The 18,826-nt window shown below is 29.7% G+C and overlaps 1 protein-coding gene across 2 annotated transcripts; it reads right to left on the bottom strand.

The window, feature by feature from the left end:
- Positions 1–11: 11 nt before the first annotated feature.
- Positions 12–18,826, bottom strand: LOC130657563 (serine/threonine-protein phosphatase 2A 56 kDa regulatory subunit gamma isoform-like). 2 transcript variants are annotated; one of them, XM_057460549.1, is made up of 16 exons: positions 18,658–18,826; positions 15,461–15,502; positions 7,996–8,143; positions 7,589–7,788; positions 7,385–7,495; positions 7,144–7,236; positions 6,908–7,038; positions 5,872–5,931; positions 5,459–5,621; positions 5,222–5,272; positions 4,988–5,107; positions 4,331–4,458; positions 3,584–3,685; positions 3,263–3,335; positions 2,320–2,451; positions 12–1,462 (listed from the first exon to the last, which is right to left on the bottom strand). In XM_057460549.1, exons 1-16 carry the CDS (start codon positions 18,688–18,690, stop codon positions 1,313–1,315), a joined length of 1,737 nt encoding a protein of 578 aa, XP_057316532.1. In that variant the 5' UTR covers positions 18,691–18,826; the 3' UTR covers positions 12–1,312. The 2 variants fall into 2 exon arrangements, with proteins under 2 accessions (XP_057316532.1, XP_057316533.1); XM_057460550.1 differs by lacking the exons at positions 15,461–15,502; positions 18,658–18,826 and adding an exon at positions 8,629–8,765.

Here is an 18,826-nt window from a genome sequence, read left to right as displayed (position 1 = left end):
TAAAACAAGAATTTAATGTGCTAAGCTTTATATATTTCATTATTTTTCTGTAATATACAGAATGATATATACAAATGATACAAAAGTTTAAATACAAATAAACACAAAACAAAAACAAAATATCAACATATTGCTCTCCGTTGCAGTGATTTTTCCCTTTTACAGTTAACCAAATATAGTCATTCGACACAACCAAACTAAAGTTTCCTTATAAACTGCTATACAGATTTTGATTAAAACGGGGGATACTGCAAACATTGTTGAGAACCTGTTACATTGTACCCCTTTCTGTAACACAATAGATAAGCAAATGATAAAGAAAATTAATCCGCCTGCATCAAATACTTATTTTTGATCAATACCACGGAAATTCTAATTGTTGTAATAGAATTGTATAATAGAAATACTACGAAAGAAGCGCTAAAACAGAAAAAAGTGTTTGGGAAAAGTTTCTAGGACGAAAGTTAGTAAACTCTGATAGCATCAAATTGTATTAATATAGGCAAAATACGCCTCCCTACATATTATAATACTCGCTGTCTGTCTGTAAGCCAATATAAAAACCGGGGGGTTTGTAATCGAAATAGCTATTATAATCGCACGTATAATTATTTGGTAATAACCCCCATCCAAGAAATTTCTTACTTCATGCTAACAAGGGGGCAGGTTTCGGGAAATATATACCACAGGCTACCCCCTGTGGAATTGTCCACGGACTAACGACTAGTTATCAAGAACTCGGTGGACAAGGGGGTAATTTTCAATACGAAAAAATGTTACTTTATACGTACTAATTTTCGCTCTTTAAAAGTGTATAAGAAGAAATGAGACTTTACGTATTCCTCCTATTTTTGCAGCTACAATCCATCCTAAAACTTTTCACAGACTAAGACCATAACACAATTTAAATAAAAAGAAAGTTTAAAATAAAAAAAATCGGTTACAAATGATTGTTGTTATTATTCAGGGAACAATAGATGTGCAATATTTGAAAAAAAGTACAGTTTTAAACATTTTCTCAACTTGTACCTCCAATACAACGTAGGATATCTGATTACATCTGAACAACCAACAGATCAGTGAGTTTTCACTTTTCGTACTTAAAAATATGAAATATTGGAATTGCCAAAAATAAACTAGTGAAAGGAAAAACTTTAAAATGAAACCGAAACTTTAACTGCATGCTTCTTCAATACACGTCATGACACAGAGCTACAACTTCACTGTTGAAAGCAGGACAGTAAAAGATGAAATCTGTAAGGATACCACCCAAGTTAAAAAATTCTGATGTAATAATATGTCACGTAAAAGATCAACTTTCCTGTTGACTGGTTAAATACTCATCAGGATGCGTGTGTCTTTGTAAAGCCTGTATCGTCATTGAGTCATGAGGTAGTTCGGATTTTCGCCGAAAACCCAGTCGTTGCTGGTTATGTTGTTTCATTTCACCAACACTTTCAACCTAGAAAAAAATAAGGATGAAGTAAACCAATCTTGCATGCTTCAGGTTCTCTAAAAACTCTTCTCAAACTCAAGAATACCCCGAACGCAAAGCCTTAGGGTTCATGGTATGTATATCGGATTAAAGTTAATACAATTTAAATTATGTAACGCCACTGTAACCATTACAACAAATAATAAAAGCTTGAAAATTTAGTTAACACAAAAATTTAGTATGAATGCAGATCTTCACCTATGAATTATCTTTCATATTATGCCTCTAACTTATGGAATGCATTAGTAGTCGCGTTCATACACCATACTGTAAAATGACCAAAAGTTAACCAGCACTTTTAGGCCAGAATTCGTGTTCCAAAAGGCAATAACCGCTAAACGTCAAATCTTAAGTAAAAACTGCTTTCTATTTATGAAATTGCCAAAAAATGATGACTAACGGTTACAGAGATATTAAGGTTTAAAAGAATTTTGATGACGTCGTCAATCCGAATTAGATCATCCATCCGTTCCCAAGTTATGCACTGTGAAGGCTTTACCAACTTTAATAATATGACTGCACCAATGGTAATGACGTAATGTTTAAAAAGTAGACAAACAAATTAGACTTTTTTTTTCAAATTTGAATTTTCTTTAGATGAAAAAAAAAACATGTTCTTTGGAAAGCCAAATTTGCTTCTGGTTTGGTATTTTCGGTCACAGATACGAAACAAAAATTTGTGACTTTATTAAAAACCCAACCTTGGACTAAAAAATCGCATTCGCAACAACTTTTTGAAATGTTATCAAGACTCCTTGGGCATTCAAAATCAGTGAACAAAAACTAAAATAACTACAACAACAAAAATGATGAAAATTATTTACCTCAAGATGAAGTTCATCAACATCTATTATATTTTTATTATTATTTCGTTCTTTATTCAATTCATTCATTTTATTTGCCAGAGATGGAAAGTCTTCAAGTAAAGCCGGATCAATATTTAAATGTTTTGTTGACTAATAAAAATAAAAGAACAAAAATTAATGCAGAAAAAAGCATACCAAAAACATTTAAAAAGTAAAACAGACAAAAGTGTTGCACATATGTATGATTGAAAGCTGATAGGCTGATCTTAATTAACTGTGTCTGAATTCGCTGACATGTCGTCCTGGCTGGGGCAAATTTCCAAATCAAATCAGATTTTCTTTTATGCACAGCTGAGTGGGTTAAAAATGTCAGGTGCCACGCGCTTAAAGATAAAATAAAGGGGCAGTGCATGATATTTTGTAGCCTATATTTTAGTTTTGTACATTTTTTTTGTAGTGGTTATTTTTCTTTATTTTTTTCCTCTTTTGTTTTAATGTCCTTGGAGTGTTTTCTCATAAAAAGCTATGAAACCTTTCCCCAGAAGTTGCAAAATAATAAAAGAAAAACATTTGTTGATGTTTTTGCTATTTTTTGAGCGCCCTCTTCTAACTTAAAATTTATGGTGATTCTCCATTACGAAGAGTTAATTTAACTCTAAAAATACCAATTCAGCTTTAATTTCTAAGATTCTTTAGTAAAAGCTTAAGTATAATTATTCCACAGTTCTATATCCATCAGTCTTACTTGGTTGTTTTTATTCTTCAAAAATTCAAATTATTAAACGCCTGCAGCACAAAAGAACGAGGGGATAAAATTAGACCTTATGAAATAAATTTATACTGACTCATAATAAAAACCCTAAAAAATCAAAAAAAGGTTCTTTGGAGTTGGGGCATACTATTAGTCTTGCTGAAGCATGAAAAAATAATTATTCAAGGAAAAAAAGATATAGCTTCTCACGTGCGGGTTTTGCAGTGCTAAATCGAATATTTTATGCCATGCAGCTTCTCTTTCCTCCATTTTCTGTTGTTCTCTGTATTAGAAAAAAATTATATTTATAACAAGGTTTACACGATAATTCAAAATACCTCCAACTGCATACTTCCTGTCTCCAATAAAAATAGAACATCAAAAATTATAAAAACACAAAAAATAAATAAATCTAATATTTGTAACAGCTTTCGTGGTTTTACCATCGTATTTAAAACCATGGTCACACACTTTTTATACAAAACACCCAAGTAAAACTTTGTTTATTCTTTGAGGTCTGTGAGCGCTTACCTTTCCATTTGTTCTTTATAAACAGTTGCACATTCATCAAACAAACGTTGATTCATTTCCATTAACAGTTTCAAAGCATTGTAAATAAGTCCATGTATTGTTCTGAAAAAAATAATTAAAAATAATCCTTAAATTTACAGTTTATTTTACATATTTAAATTTCGAAAAAAACATTGACAGGTAATAACACTAGACGTTGTGAAACCAACATGGAAATATTAGGTAGCCTTTAGAAGTGTAAACCCATCTCCAAGTAAGCGTTCATCCCATCTTACAAAAGTAAAATTATTGAAAGCCTGCGACTTTTTACAAGGGAACAATGACTTATTGGTAATTTAATTATCTTCGATGCAAGGCAAGCTATACATGATTTAATTTTCATGACTGCAAGCCTGTTTTTTATGAGAAAGCATTAAAAATGCTACCAAATACTTCAAAAAAAAAAGAAAGAAAAACTTTGGATCAAGGTGTCTTTATTTTTTTTCATAGGAAACAAGGAAATTTCCATAGAAAATGTTTGCTCACATGAGGTTAGAGATACTTTTAACTGCTAACTTATAAAATTTTGAATAAATTAAAAATACTCAGGCTATACTAAAAAGGGATGTTGCTAATAAAAAAAAAAGGATTTTTGTCCTAACTTAACGATACAGCTTGCATAGCTCATATAGCCCTCATCAACATTAAGAGATTTTTAGTCTTCAGTTAAGGAAGAAGTATCTTTGTTTTTAAAACCAGATGTCTTACTTGTTCCAATGACTTTTGGAATGTTTATAAAGACTTGGGAATATAATAGGTATGATAACAGTAGCATTATCGCTAACAAGGCTCATAATGTATTCATTATTCCAATAATATAATGCTCTTTCTGCAACCTGTAATAAAAAAAATTTTGATTATCAGTTCACACAAGTAACTTTAATTAAGCTGATAGTCCTAAAAAATTGCCAACCAGTATTGTAATAAAAATTATATCCACTGGCAAATATTTTTATTGCTAGCATGGCATAACATTGTGATTATTTTCTTTTCTTCCTTGCAAGGTGAAGATAAAGGGATTAGGTATTATGGACTTACTATGGACTGGTTTTACAGAAACAAACATTTTTAAATAAAAAAGAAAAATTACCAAAATAACAATAATGTTAAAAATAACCTTCTTGGTAAAAGGTTGTGTGAGCTTAGTTAAATGTTTGCTTATATTATTACAGACACATGTTATGATCTAATCAAAATAATTACATTTTGTTAACAAAGCCAGGTCATTAGATAGTTGTTTGGGTGTATAGCAAGCACAAACATGTAGTACTTTAGATAAAGTTTGGTGTGCATTTTGAATGCAATCACACATAAATTTGTTTGTTTCGTGTGCATGGGTAAAAATCTTTCTAAGCTTTAAATTACCTGGAAATGAGGACTAGACACACACTGACCAAGCTTTCGGAACAGAGGCTGCATAACTTTCACAAATTCATTTGGTTCAATAACATCCAGAATTTCTTCCAACTCATTTAAAAACATAACCTAAAAAGACAGACACAAAAGCATAGTTTAGAAGGATTAATAATTTTGTTTTTATAGGAAAGAAAATCAGGTGAAACTTTTGTTTTTGCGCTTCATAGTGTATTACATACTTACTTCTTTAGGACTGTGAACCTTAGGCCAAAATTTAAGCAGTCCCATGATTGTCTAAATTAAAAAAAAAATATCTGTTTAATAGAATTTTTAAAAACAACATAGGATCTCCAAAAACAACACTTTGATCAACAGAACAGTGCTGAAAAAAAAAGCAAACAAAGCAAACTTCTAACAATTGCGCAAATAAATGTACAACTGAATGAACAAAAGAACAAACATAAGAATGACCAAACTTACAGGTTCAGTCAGAGTTGGGTCTTTCTCCAGAAATTGTACAACACAGTAAGCTAGTTGTGGATGGTGCATGCTCAAAGCTTTTGCTTTGTGAAGAGGAAGCAATACTTTCAGCAGGAAAACTTTGTGTTCTTCTTTCAATGGCAGTGCAAAACCATTGATAATGCTAAAATAAAAATATTATTTTCAGTTACAAGTTGAAAAGGGATTAAGTATCATATAGTTTATTCCACTGCATGGTTTATAGATGCAACTTTACATCTGTATTCAGTAATAGCTGTTGTAAATGAAAACATAATTCTCAGGGTCTTTTCAAGTTGCCAATAAAGCTTGTGACTTTTATGATAAAATACTGCAACCATACAACACTCACCTATTAATAAGTAAACGTTATACTTAGAATCAAATTAGCATACCTTCCGAGCACTTCCAACAGTTCAGCAATACCGTTGTGTCTTTCTGTTTCATATATAAAACTAAAATTTAAAAAAGTATTAACATTGAATGAAAAAGTTAACACTGAGCTCATTCGTAATTTGCATATTTATAAATATTAGTTAATCAAATTTTATGTTTTTAAGGTCCATATACTGAAGTTGTGATTACTTTTGTCCCCATAATTGTTTGGGGTATTTTAAAACCAATTGCATTAATACAGTATCATAGAAATAAACTGAAACATAATTTATAATTATTTATTTATGATCAATAAAAAAATAGAAATGTAAAAAAAACAATTATTGGTGTAGCTGAATTGATTTGTGTGAAATACTTTGATGGAAAATAATTTTTGAGAATTCAGTTTGAAAATCTATAAATCCTGTAGTATACAGCTGCTTGTCTGTCTGTGAACCACAATGCTAGATGTGAATACCAATGGGCTAACAGCTAGTCCTTAAAATTTATTGAGTAATTTGTTTTTGTAATTATTCAATTTGGTGTGTACTTTACAAACACACACACACACACATCTCCAACAAGTACACAGCCTTTCATAATCTTTAAGGTTAGTGAATATGGTGTACCATTATAATACCATACCATTATAATTCATGAAAAAGTATGAACAACAGAAAATCACAAAATAAACTTTAATACTAAGTTTTTTTAATATTAGCGTGACGTGTTCACACATTTGATTATTTGTTACTTTTATGTTTGTAGTTTTAATAATCACCAAGCTGCACCGAGATTGGTATTGCTATGTAACTAAATTACTTTTTTCTGTTAGTTGTTATATCTTATTTGGGAGACTTTTTGTTTATCATCTATTATTTGCCTACCTATGCGCCTCGAATAAGAGTGCATCACAGATTGAATAATTATGTTAGAATTATGGTAGAATGAACTAATTTCACGAACTTCAGAAATTCCCAGTTACCTTAAAACTTTGCATGAATAAAAAACAACAAACAATGTATAATAACAAAATTAGGAAACACAATGATTTACCTGTAAAATAAATTATTAACTTGCTTTCTAATGTAAGCGCGTAAATTAAGAAATTTTCCATAAATCCGATGCAATATAGTTTTTAAAAAATCTCTTTCGCGTGGGTCCTCACTGTCAAATAAATCCAGAAGCTAAGATAAAACACAGTTATAGGATTGATATCAGTGCTTCTGAAACAAAGATGCATTGTCCATTCATATATTAGACAGTATTTAGAGATTATACAAATTACTTACAGATATGAGGAATCTTTGATCAATATATTTCTTTGCAATATTTGGTTGAAAGTCAGGTGATTCGAGAAAACGCAGAAAGAATTCATACACAATCTATGAAAGAAAAAATAAATATGATGTTTATTTAGTGACACAATAAATCAAATAATTGGCCTGTCTTATTTTTTTTTTGCAAAAGAATCACTTTTGACAAATAAAAGTTTCCCTTTTGACATTGAAAAAGTTATGGTAAAAGAGAAACCTGTAAATGCGGCCAAGCAGCTTCAAGAGTTGGTTCGTCCTCTTCCGGATCATATTCAGCACCAGCTGGATTTGCAGATGGTGGTAGAGAACGAAATACATTAATAGAAAACTAAAAATAATAATAATAAGGCTTATTAAAGTAATAACTTTTTTTAAGTTGTAATAAAACTAAAAAATAATAACAAAAGGATTTTGTCCATACCATGGCGCATGCTTCTGGATAAATTGCCTCAGTTATTACACCTTGATGATGTGTGACATAATCAACAATTTCGTTCAGAGCTGCTCGCTTCACTTCCTTCCATTTTAAGTCAGATAATGGATCAACAATAAAGTCAAAAAGAGTGCCGCATTGTTGTAGCTTTTGAATAAATAAATTTTCTTTTTCACTTTGTGAAACATCTAGAAACATAATTGGCCTAATAATTGAAGTTGTCAATATACAATAAATTTATGTTTCACCTATATTCATCTGACTTTTTTAGAAGTCTCTTATTCTTTTTAATACATTTTTATCTTTAAAGCAAGTTGGGAAAAACAATATTTTAAGTTTTCCTTTTTGATGGTCAACATGTGAAATACTTTCTCAGTTTTTACAAAATAATGTACCTTTCATTAAAGGAAGTTTCTGTAATTCTCTATTTTTGCTGATATTGAAGGCAGAAGAGCCCTGCCGTTTGTCTCTTTTAAGAAGCTGTGCCATGCCGGTCTTTTTCACCACAGGCGTTTGTGGTGGAGGATTGGTGTTCTTCATTTTCTAAGTAGGAATACAATTATCTTTAAATTCCATACAAAAAAAAACAGCAAAAAGAAAACTGTAAAAGAGAAAGAAACACAAGGAAGTATAAAATTCTGTAGTTTAATAATATATAAATAAAATTACTCGCAAAGCTGCTACAAACATATTCATACTGCAAATATCAAGTTTTATTCTTTCATTTATAATGACAATAACAAGAAGAACCACATATGCAAGTCTAACCCACGATTTAGCATGTAACTTTAAGACAATAACAAAAAACCTAATAGCTAACCACAAAACAATTCTTTTGAAATGACACAGGTCCACTTATTTATTTTGTTGATTGCAAAACAAAAGAATAATTAATTCGTAATTTTTTTAAATACAAACCTATTTATAAACACTGACAGAATGCATTTAATGTTCTCATTTACTACAATTATTATTATGGTGAGGATAAATGATTACATTTTGAAGATAATGAAACAAAAAAAACATACCAAAGATTTGAGTGAGTCCATAAACCCAACCAACATGTCTACCATAGGTAACTTTACCAACTGTTAGATTTATAAAACTTTTACTATCAATTTAATTTTTAATGGTAAAATCTGGCAATTTTTTTTTTAAAAAAATTTCAGGACAGTTTCACTTTCTAATTTATCTTACAAAACGTGATTTAACGCATCTTGAAGTTTCACTTGAAAATCAAAATGTACAATGTTTATTAAGTTGAAAAAATCATGTTACAACAAGATAAACTATACATCTTATACCGGTGTGTAAATAGTTTAGGCTAATCTAACATTAAAACAAAAAAAAAGATGCAAACTTTGTAGATTTTATCCAACACCCTAAATTCAAGTCCATTCAAACAAATTTTCATACAAAATTTCCATTAAAGTAAAATAAGTAGACTTTTCTTCATTAGCAGATTTGTTTTAATTTATTGTTTGGGAAATAACAATAATAATAGACATTAAAAATTATCAGTCTTTCCGATCTCCAAAAATAAGCCAGGTTGCTAAGCATTGTTTTCAAATTAATAATAAACCTTTATGTAGACAAAACAAGAATAATTGAACAAAGGTCAACATTAACAAATTATAAGGCTGTTCAGGCATTGTTTACTTGTAAAAGTATCTACATAAAAATAACATTCACTCTTAAGTGTATGAAATATTGAATGAAGATTCAACTTAATAAACACTGTGCACAAAAATGTTTATACACAATTGGTGTTACGGTTACCAATTAGACATTATTAGGAGTTTGTCTATTGTCGTGGAAAAAAGAAAAGAAGGAGTTAATATAAGAAGTTTACAAATTTATTTAATATTTAATAGCAATCCCTGGTAATGTAAATAAAAAAGACATTGAGTTTGTGGATAAAACACTCTAAAAAAGGGAACATAAAAACAAGAATTTCAACTCACCTCCATGGATTGAATTTACTTTTTTCAAGACTAAACTATACCTTATCAATGTTATCTTTAAAATGCCATGTGTATGAAAAAATTTACTTATTTAAGCACAAATCTAATTAAAAATCTTTAAACTTATTTTTTCAAATCAATCAATAATTTATTGGAAATATGAATTTTTTCTTTTTTTAAAAAAAGTTACAGTGAGAATTGTGCACAACATATCTTGATCTGATTATTAAGAATAGCATTGATGTAAAATAATCTGCAGAGCGCCTTCTTTAAATAACAAAACATTGGAAATTCTTTTTATTCATTCTTTAATTTCTAAAATTAGAAATTAGACACCCAAAAAGTTTATTTACGCAAGACTTTTTCTTTCCTTATAAATAGAAGAAAAAGTTAAAAATAAATTGTAATAAACTAAGGACTTGCCCCAGGAACAGTTTGAAAATGTGATCTCAATAAAGTCAAACTTGTAAGAGTTTTAATTAATTAACTCTTTAATCATTGTGACGTAACTCAAAAACATCAAGTTAACATGAGCAATAGACCTATTTCAATATTGCCTTTTCATGACTGGCCGTGAAAAATCAAAACATTGCAGGAAAACGAGGTTGAGATAAAGAACGAAGTTGAGATAAAGAACGAAGTTTAGATAAAGTTCGGGATGCCAAGTTGTTTACTAGCTGCTCCTGACATCAGTTATTATCAACCGATGTTGGTTTCATAATTTCCAAGTGCCATATTGAAAGAATCGTAGCGGATACAAGTATATAGAGGGTATTAGTAGTGGTAGTGTGACAAAAGTTATGAATATTTAGTAATAATAAGTGTCTATTTGTGACAACTTTAACTTGTTGGCTAGCTAGCTCTATAGCTAGCTAGCCAACAAACGCCTTGTTTCTTACTCCTACAAAAAGTTTATATTCCATACTGTAACTTACAAAATGTTTACCTAGTTTACTGAAACTTCATAACTTATATACTTATAATTTATATATATTACAATTATATAGCTAAGTCATAACTATTTTCCTGAAAAGTTAGCCAACTTTTCATCCTATTAGGTAGATATTATATATAGGATGTTATAGCTAGCTATCTACAAAGAGATGATGTGGTGTCCCCTGCTACTAAGCTTTAACTAATGCATTTAGTATACAGTTATAATAAACATATTTTTGGCTCAACCCAGTGTACTTAGTAATCATAATTTTGTTTTTTTGATTTTTCTTTTCAGGTTCATATTAGTATTGTAGCTTTATCACTCCTTGAAAATATTTAGTAAGTGTAGTGTTGCTCTCTTCTCTAGGAAAATAGGTTCAAGGTTCTTCCTTTTGGAGTTAACTTGACAGAGCAAGATTAGGCCTCCATCAACTATTTTAACAATGAGTGTTAAACTTGTAAGGTTATGTTGTCTGCGTTGTCTTAAAAAAATAAAACAAAGCCATTTATTAGTTGCAAGGGTGTCTGTATATATTTAAAATTTGGTTAAGTAATTGTGGTAAATCGATTGAGTATTAAACATATTCAATTGTGACTGGTTTATTCATTTACAATTCTCTTAGCTTTTAAAGAAATTTCCTCCTCTCCCCCCAAAAATATATAAATAAATGCCTATTTATTATTATTTGATTAAAGTACATAGTTTTCTGTATAAAAAATCTATTGCCCTCTTAGATTTGAATTCTTAAATTCGGAAACTTAAGAAGTATAATACAGAAAAGATTTTATGTTAATTCTATCCAATTTGTCTAAGAAGAACACCCTTTAAAAAATATTTTTCCATAAGTTGTTGATCTTCGCTTTTAGGTACAAATAAATTAAAATACCCATAGTTATACCTGACATGAAAAAAACAATCTGGCAATACTTAAAGAAATAATATTACTGACAATACTTATAGAAATAGTACTGATTGACAGAACAATTTGTGAATTTAAAAACAACAACCTTCTGTAGCTGCAACTGTTACATTCTTACAGGCCACGATTTTTATCAAAAATAAGAGTCAAGGGTAGTTATGAGTAAGCATGCTTTTACCTTGGTTGATTGGATTGCTCTTACAATTTGTTAAATGTATAACATAGGACCAGTATTCAGCCGAATACCACTAATCCAATATGCTTAGGATAGCAAGTCATAATGTTATTTACAGATGTTTAAAAATATATATATATATCCAATAACAAAGAATAAAGTGTATATATGTGTCAACAACATTGGTTAAATCTTTAACTAGCTAACTAGTAGTAACCAATGCTAGTGTGCTAGTGTAACTATATATAAAATCCAAACCAATCAACCTTAGCTATCTAAACACTAGTAAAAAAATATAAACCAGCAACTTTAATAAGCCCAATGGGTATAAAATAAATGCCAATTTCAATTTCTTTTACCAACAGTTCATAATTTGCCCATTTGACAAGTTAATTTGAAGAATGAGGTAAACAAACTATACGTGCATCACTTCGCTGGAAAATTAAAATTATCTCTAAACTAACCTCGTTTTCATGTTACTATGTCTATTCCGGCTGTGTATTCTGCGGAATGGAAATAGACATTGAAATAGGTCTATTGTTTCAATTCTATCAAGTTCCAAAACTCTTTAATTGCAAAATATACACATCACGTGTTATATGTTTGCTTTGAAGTGTTCTTCATTGGTCAACTTTTGATAAGTTTGGTATTTTGCAAATGTTTTTAGCACATCATCGCGGCATCTATTTTTTTATTTTAGAAATTTATAAATAAGTTCTTTGACATAAAAAGTGGTTAAAAAACCTTACTATACTCTTAGCAGTACTTTATATTGTGAGTGAACATAAAATTTATACATTAACATAAATCCTGATAAAAATAAACCTTAAGTTCTTTTTGAAAATTGAGTATAATTCAGCATAACTTTTCTAAAAAATTAACACAAATGTGTTAATGTTTTAGAACCAACTTATTTAACCAACTAAAAATAAGGATAAAAATAGTTATTGTACGATATAATACAGCATTACTTCCACAACATTACCCCTCAGTAATCTCACTTAAGTTTTTTACCAAAGATAAATAAATAAAATATAAAAGATCCAATTTATCCAAAACAAACTACAACCAGGTCAAAAATGTTATATATATATATATATGGGAATAAATTAGAGTACTAGCTAATATCTATATCTGTACTTATTCAATTTAAACTTAAAAACATTTACTTTTTGTATTTAGGAATAAAATATTACAAGGAAATTGAAACAAAAAGACACTGCATGTGATAAATGATTTTGAGTGTTTAAAAAATAATAATTCTATAATGTTATTAATATAAATATAATGTAAAACAAATTGATTATAAAATTTGCAAAATATCATTGCACTTGTACAGAAAAGAAGAGATAACCAAAGAAGGAAACTTTTATAGGAAAAAGAAAGATACTTAATTGGAATTGACTATTTTTTGTTATACCTTACTTCTTAACTTTTTTTTATATACCCAATTCTGTTGGTCAAGCAGTTTCTCTATAATAATAACTCTATTCTGTTTAAAATGGTTGCATCGTATCTATATTTTGGACCCCTGTAGAGTAATTCCAGTAATTCTTGCTAACATTAAATCCAAAGACTGAAATCTATGCATTGGGAACCTATGATTTTTTCTACAGGCTAATGACTATTTTTATAATATTGATACCCCTATTCTGAAAGAGTTGTCCTGCAAAAACAAGAGAAGGATACATAAAGTGATGGGCGAACATGTGTAGATTTCTCCGTGAGCTTTGAACTAGTTTTTTATATACCAATTGCATACATCATTGTAAATTGATAAATTAATAAATATGAAGCTGAAAAATGATATTGGAATTTCGTTGTAGAGCTTAAAAAGTTAATTTGAAATAATTCCATAAGCTCTTTTTGTTCTCAAGGTATTCACATTTTTAGGATTTAATTATTCTTTAAATGCATACTTTATTGATGATGCCATATTTTAATATTAATATTAACTAGTCAATAATGCCCGTGGAAAAATCCACTCAGGCAGAATTAAAATTAAAAAAAGGGTGAGTTGAATTTTGATGACGGCAGCAACTCATCCACAAAAAATAATTTAGAACTTGTTTTCACGTTGCATTTATCGTATAGACCTTGAATCGCTGATCAATAAAATGTATAGGATCATGTACTTTTGACAAACGGTTACGGAAATATTGTGGTTTAAAGGTTTTTTTATGACGTCATCAACCTGTCAATTCCGAAACGGATTTGGGGACCCAGGTTTGAGAAACTTACCCAAATTGGTCCCAGGTGGTCCCTAGTTACCCATGCAGTAAAAAATCATTGACGACACCACCTAGCTTCTAAGTTATTTAGCCTCAAAGTTTTAGGTGCATGTAATGGTTTGACTAACGTTAATATACTTTCCTTTGACGTTAATATTATTTTAACGTCAAAGTTTGGTAATTTACAAAACAAATTGATATGCGATGTTTTATAGACTTTATTAAACAAAATTGTGAAGAATATAATCCACTTTGCAAAAGTCACACACAGACACACGGAAGCTCTATATTATTATATAGTGAAATTTAACATTTTCTGATGACTTTAGACCTGTTAACCCTATTGTAAGGAGAGAAGGGCAGTAAGGGATGCAAAATTTTGTGATGCATGAGATGTGTGAAATTCAAAAAGTCAGAAGAGAACAGTGTTACATTTACAGATCTTTGCGTTGTTCTATCAATGTCACAAGTTTTAACTCATAGTCATTTAAAATTCAGGACTTAATTACTGCAGGCATCCCCCATGGTTACACAGAAAAATACTATAATAGGGTTAAGAAACATACATTAAAATCTTTTCATTTTAGGATTTGCATGTCAGTTTGCAATAAAATTCGGTAGGCATACTCTAATAAGCCCTATATGTTTACTTAATTATTTCCCAAAAGGAAACCAAATTTTACTTATTTTTACTTAAACTCTTGTCTTTGTATGCAATAATTAGAGAATAATAGTTTTTTTATTATAAAAATGAAGCATACCCATGATGCGGGTGAGACTTTATTCAATTTATTTTATTTGTGATGTGTGTGAAGTTAATTTATTAGTAAAATAACAAAAAAACTAATGCTTGGAAACAAAACTTCCACAGATTTTGAGGGACTTGTAAATTGGAAGCCTTGGAAGTCAAGCTTTTTGTAACATTTAGGTAAAAAATTAAAATACATATTCCCCAAAATGAGTCATTAATTTGTTATCATATTAAAGTAAAATAATCATGGCAGGTTGTATCCAGCAATATGCCATATATAACCCACCTAAGTCAGCAAAAAAATAAGAGGCCTGGGAGAAGCAAGCAAGCAAATGTCATTTTGGCAAAAAAACTTATGTTAATCAATTAACTTTTATAATATCTATGCATTGATAAAGTTTGAATGCACACCCCTTAACAGGTCTGAATTAACTAATGAAAGAAAATGTCCAAATTTGTTACTACTAAAATTGTTACATTGACTAAATTGTAAATTTGTTACTACTAAAATATGACATCATAATTCATGCAGCATAATTAAATCTAAAATTCTTTAAATGTGAATATCTGGAGACTTGTTACCTAACTTTTTAAGCTCTATAATATAAGTCCAAAATCATTTTGTACCTTGGGTTCCCTTTAAGACCTGAATCTATCAAGCTAAAGTGACTAGGTTAAAGCTGTGACAATTCCATAGTATAAGTCCCTGATATTTCCAGGTATTTTTTCACTACTTTTAATTATTTGATTTGGCGCAGGTCTGTGAAAATCCTAATTCTTATTTTTTCCTTTTTCTTTTGTTTGACCTTTTTGTGTAAGAGTCGCATCTGTTTAAAAGATATTTAACTCAAAACATTACATCATCAAAACATAATCTACTTACTTCATCCTGATCACTTTTGTTCTTCTCCTTCTTCTCCGAGTTCTAACAAAATAAAGTATAAAGTCAATAAGAGGACTTTAACATGAACAAGATATATTAATGTAAGGGTTTCTAAAGTTTAACTCGTTCCTGCTTATGTAAGGAATGGCTGGCCACTAGTGTGAATCAATAATTCTGCTTCAACCCTCATTTGTTTTTTGTACTAAAATTATTTTACTGTTTGCTTTTAGAACATATGATAATTTTATAGTTTCTATACAATTCACCTTAGATTATTTATTTACCTTAGATATTGGCTGTTACTTTAAACAAATTTCAAGAAAACTTCTGTAACAAATAACTTCAGATGTAGTTAATGGTCAGAACCTAAAATTTATCCAATGTCTTTAGTCACTTTTACATGCGACTAAAGGCAAATCTCCTTCAAAGATTCTACTGAAAAGTCACAAAAGATTACATTTTTGATTTATCCAATTTTACCTTGGAACTAAATAACAGCTGAAAGATATTTTAACAAAATATAAATTATTATTTATTATGAAACTTCAAAGAGAATGTAAAAAAAGTCAAAGTCAAAATGTTTTGGGATCAAACACCGACAAATTAAAGCTGTCACAAAACTGCCATATAAAACAAGCAAATTAAATCCTGATGTTTCTAATAGTTTGTTCTGATAACAAATATACAAGGGAATATGCAAGTTTAATTTAAGTTCTTGTAATTGTCATTATGATTTCTGTAGTAAAAGTAAAAAAAAATGGGAAGCTGATCCCACCCAACACCTACCAGGCTACGATGAATTTTCCTGGGGATGTATAAAGGACATAAAGCAAGCAAAATGGCTGCAAAATAGAGTGAGAAAAAATGTTTCTTTGACACACTTCAGCCATATAACTTTAACTCATTAACCCTTACCCTCCCTAAATGTCAAATCATCGTTTGATCAATTATATACATCAGGCCATTTCTTGAATAAAAATATGCCAGAGCTACAAAAAGCACCCACGAGTGCTATGGTGTGTGAAAAATCGCACTCGTAAGCAAAATTTACAAGTGCGATGTGAATATCTGCAAGTGTGATTCACACTTAACTTTTTTTTTGTTTACCACAACGTTATATGTTATTTGAGCTGTATAGAAATGAGGTTTAAGTCTTGCAAGAAATATATGATTAAAAGAAATATAAAAGGAAAATTTTGAGTTGTGCACTCTCATTGTGTATGAATAAAACAATTTTTTCACGTCATACTCTTCTTGTGTACGAACAATTAAATATTAAAATACATTTCAATTATCGCACAACATCTTTTTTTCTGCTATTCAAAAAAATGTTGAACTTTCTATTGCTTGCTAATGTTATGAGCTCTCTCTTAAACACAATGCTGGAGATCATTTTTCTTTTGTGTTGAATGTAATTCTAATCTATTTATATCTTTGCAATCACATTGAGCACACTGAAATAATTTGCTTCTGGTAATAGAGCAATATAGCAGGTATCAATTTTAGGTTTAATTGACATGTATTTCACAACCTAGTGCCCAGGACTTAATTATTAATTCCTGTTGAAAATATTGATAAATGTTAAAATAAATAGATCAATAGTATAGATGATAATTTTCTTTTTTTATGTTCGCTAGCTTCAAGCAACAGGTGGCCACAGAGAATATCAAAAATAAATATAAAATACAATTATCTCCTTTTTATTGCCGCCATTCATCATTTTATCATGCACACTGTGATTGCTGAGATATAAATAGATAACAAGATTCTATAAACATTAGAAAAGATTGTTCCGTACATTGTTGTTACAGGCAACTCATGATAAATATTATGTTGTTTATTTTTATGCTAAAAAATACTTAAAAAAAAACAAATTTTTACTTTAGGTTTAATAGCCCTTTTCATCATTCTATAATATTTTAGAAAAATAAAAAATTTACGATAGAGAGGAAGTTGAGTTTAGATCTAACACAGTCTAGATCAGATTGGAAGAGGGTCATTAATATACCCCGTCCAACCCATGCTAGCATGGAAAACGAACGTTAAGCCGAGAATGATGAATGATGATGATGACGAGTGCGATAAAAAGCACTCGTAAATTTTTTTAACAGTGTGCGCGCGAGTGCGCGTGCGATCGCACTCGTCTCAAGGAATGGCCTGATACATTGGTTTATTTATCTGAATGTATTACAATTTCTTGGCTCAATAGCTTGCTTCCATGATAATTTCACTGTTTCCAATAGTGGGGGGGGGGGGGGGGGTAACTGTAAATTCAGCTATAACGTTATTTCTCCTAATTAGGCTAAACATGGTTTTTGCTGCCTATCGCTGTTCTGTTGCATAGTCGCAACAATTTTTAAACTCAAAATAAAACCTCCTTTTTATAGTATAATAAGCCAACACAGAGACTTTTGAAATATAATTTTTTGTCCTGTGGAAAACTATACAAAATTTTGCTAAAAAAAAAGATGCCCCCAACAAGCAACCAAACTCCAAAAAGACATAGCTCAACTTGACTTGGTTGTCAAAATAATCCTAAAAAAAGAAATTGAATCTTTTAAATAAGATGGAAGATCTGCTAAGCTTCTATCCTAATTTGACGTAATATAATCTAATTTTTAGTTGTCCCCGACTGTCCAACATTAGTATATTATATATATATGTTTTTTTTATTATTTTTAATTTCTAATAAAAATTTTATTTACGGTTGCATACATTTATTATTCATGCATTTTAGAAAACCATTATAATATAATATATAGCTGTACTTAAAGTAAAGGTCAAAAAATTATTTTTTTATGTCAAGTAGACACTAGTGACCTGCTTAATTTCTCTTCCAACAATTGTTTTGAAATGGCAGACTCATTAATTAAATGATCACCATGACAAAAGAAAGCCAATCCCCATCGATTGACAGCAAATGAAATCAGGAAATATCTGGCTACCTACCTGCTTGATATTCCCCTGCTATCTAGCTGATAAGATAATTTTCTCCCAAAACAAAAAGAAACTTAGAGGGTTAAATTCCAGAAACATAGCAGAAAGAAAAAATGACAGGATAGTTAATACTAAAATAGAATATAACTATCACGTAGGAAGTAACACCAAACCTAAGCATGAATGATATATGGTGAAAAAAAGCAAAAGTAAATGTGTTTCTAGCAAATTAAAAATTCAAATTTGACATATTTTGATACCTTGTCCTTATCCTTCTTCAGCTTTGTCGGCATTTTAGAAAGCCACTCCAGTTTGAATAAATTATAAAGAATAAACTGTCATTATATTAGGACAAAAAACTAAAACATTCCATTCATATTAAGCCTCCATGTTGTGTTTATAAAAAGAGAATGGGTCGAGCAAAACAAA

Source organism: Hydractinia symbiolongicarpus, chromosome 9 (genome assembly GCF_029227915.1).
Source record: "Hydractinia symbiolongicarpus strain clone_291-10 chromosome 9, HSymV2.1, whole genome shotgun sequence".
Classification (NCBI taxonomy): Eukaryota; Metazoa; Cnidaria; class Hydrozoa; order Anthoathecata; family Hydractiniidae; genus Hydractinia; species Hydractinia symbiolongicarpus.
The sequence above is the reverse complement of the archived record's forward strand: the minus strand, read 5'-3'. Positions and strand labels throughout refer to the sequence as shown.

Bases quoted from the DNA above. Each gene is read 5' to 3' on its own strand.
- LOC130657563 (XM_057460549.1), bottom strand. From the start codon at position 18,690: ATGCCGACAAAGCTGAAGAAGGATAAGGACAAG. The intron at 15,503-18,657 runs GTATCAAAATAT...TTATTTTGTTAG, and splicing joins TGAAGAAGGATAAGGACAAG to AACTCGGAGAAGAAGGAGAA. The intron at 2,452-3,262 runs GTGAGAAGCTAT...TATTTTTATTAG, and splicing joins TAGCACTGCAAAACCCGCAC to TCAACAAAACATTTAAATAT.